The sequence below is a fragment of the Stomoxys calcitrans genome, chromosome 1 (assembly GCF_963082655.1).
Source record: "Stomoxys calcitrans chromosome 1, idStoCalc2.1, whole genome shotgun sequence".
Lineage (NCBI taxonomy): Eukaryota > Metazoa > Arthropoda > Insecta > Diptera > Muscidae > Stomoxys > Stomoxys calcitrans.
This window is the reverse complement of record NC_081552.1, coordinates 61495644-61497422: the sequence shown is the minus strand read 5'-3', so window position 1 is coordinate 61497422 and position 1779 is coordinate 61495644. Positions and strand designations below refer to the sequence as shown.

Sequence of the window (1779 nt, the reverse complement as noted above, 5' to 3'; positions counted from 1 at the left end):
CAACTGTGCCAAGTATGGTTCAAATCGGTTCATAAACTGATATAGCTGTCATATAAACAGATCTGGGGATTTGATTTCTTGAGCTTCTAGAGGCCGCAATTCCTATCCGATTTGGCTGAAATTTTGCATGACGTATTTTATTTTTACTTTCAACAACTGGGTCAAATAAGGTTCAAATCGGTTCATAACCTGATATAGCTGCCATATAAACCGATCTGGGATCTTGACTTCTTGACCCCTAGAGGTCGCAATTATTATCCGATATGCCTGAAATTTTGTACGATGGATCCTCTCATGACCATCAACAAACGTGTTTATTATGGTCTGAATCGGTCTATAGCCCGATACAGATCCCATATAAATCGTTCTCTCTATTTTACTTCGTGAGCCCCAATGGGCGCAATTCTTAAACGAATTGGCTGAAATTTTACACAGGCCTCCAACATATAATTTAATTGTGGTCCGAACCGGACCATATCTTGATATCGTTTTAATAGCAGAGTAACTCTTTTCTTATATCCTTTTTTGCCTAAGAAGAGATGCCGGGAAAAGAACTTGACAAATGCGATCCATGGTGGAGGGTATATAAGATTCGGCCCGGCCGAACTTAGCACGCTTTTACTTGTTTGGTATTATGTATGCCGTTTTTTAACGAGAAATTCGACAGAAACAGTCGTAGAGAATTTTTCAAGTGACAAGATTAAAAATTACAAAAACTGAATAAAAATAATTAGAAAAATGAATAACAGCAAAACGTAAGTCTTAGTATCAAACATTTGTGCATTGTTTACCTAAAATTATTCAATTATACATATTTAAAGGATAAAGAAAACGACACCAAAACAATTTGAAGCTCTTGTGGATTTTATGTGTCAAAACCCAAATATAGCTAAAGGATACCATAAAAACACAGACAAGTTGTCCATTAAAGAGCAGTGGAATAATTTGCAAAGGAAGCTGAATAGTTTAGGCCCTCCCACACGTGAGGCTGAAGGTTGGATGAAGGTATGGGCAGATATGAAGAGCAGCGTTAAGAAGAAAATCGTGCACAATAAGATGGAAAGCCGTGCAACTGGTGGAGGCATTTTCAACCAGAAGTTGTTGACACCTTTGGAGGAGGCAGTAGCAGGACTACTGCAAATCAATTCTATTGTAAGTCCAGAATGCCCATCCATCGGTGTTCAAAGCTCGCCGGTAAACCTGATTCAAGAAATTTTGGAGGACGAAGTTGATGGACACGTCAGCGAGGACAATGTAGAAGTGGATATCCAACCCAATACTTCCACTCGAAAAAGGAAGCAACGAACTGTGGACAAAAATGTACTTCTGGATCAACAGCTTAAAATTCAGACAAGTTTATATGAAGAAGTAAAAAAGAGTTTGTCGGAAATCGAGAGGTATAGTCGCAAAAATTATAAAGTTCAAGAAAAACGATTGAAAATGGAAAAGGAAAAACTTAGGCTATACAAAGAACAAATTAGAAATAAAGAAAACTATAGGACCAACATGTTGAAATTGAGAACGGAAGAACCCTCAAACAACAAAAAATTGAGATAGAACAAGTAAAAGCGTGCTAAGTTCGGCCGGGCCGAATCTTATATACCCTCCACCATGGATCGCATTTGTCAAGTTCTTTTCCCGGCATCTCTTCTTAGGCAAAAAAGGATATAAGAAAAGAGTTACTCTGCTATTAAAACGATATCAAGATATGGTCCGGTTCGGACCACAATTAAATTATATGTTGGAGGCCTGTGTAAAATTTCAGCCAATTCGTTTAAG

General features: G+C 37.8%; 1 protein-coding gene across 1 annotated transcript; it reads left to right on the top strand.

Annotated features, from left to right (window-relative positions):
* Positions 1 to 648: 648 nt before the first annotated feature.
* Positions 649 to 1557, top strand: LOC131995898 (uncharacterized). The gene is made up of 2 exons (XM_059365196.1): positions 649 to 755; positions 822 to 1557. The coding sequence occupies exons 1-2, from the start codon at positions 739 to 741 to the stop codon at positions 1555 to 1557; spliced, it is 753 nt and encodes a 250-aa protein (XP_059221179.1). The 5' UTR covers positions 649 to 738.
* The last annotated feature ends 222 nt before the right edge of the window (positions 1558 to 1779 follow it).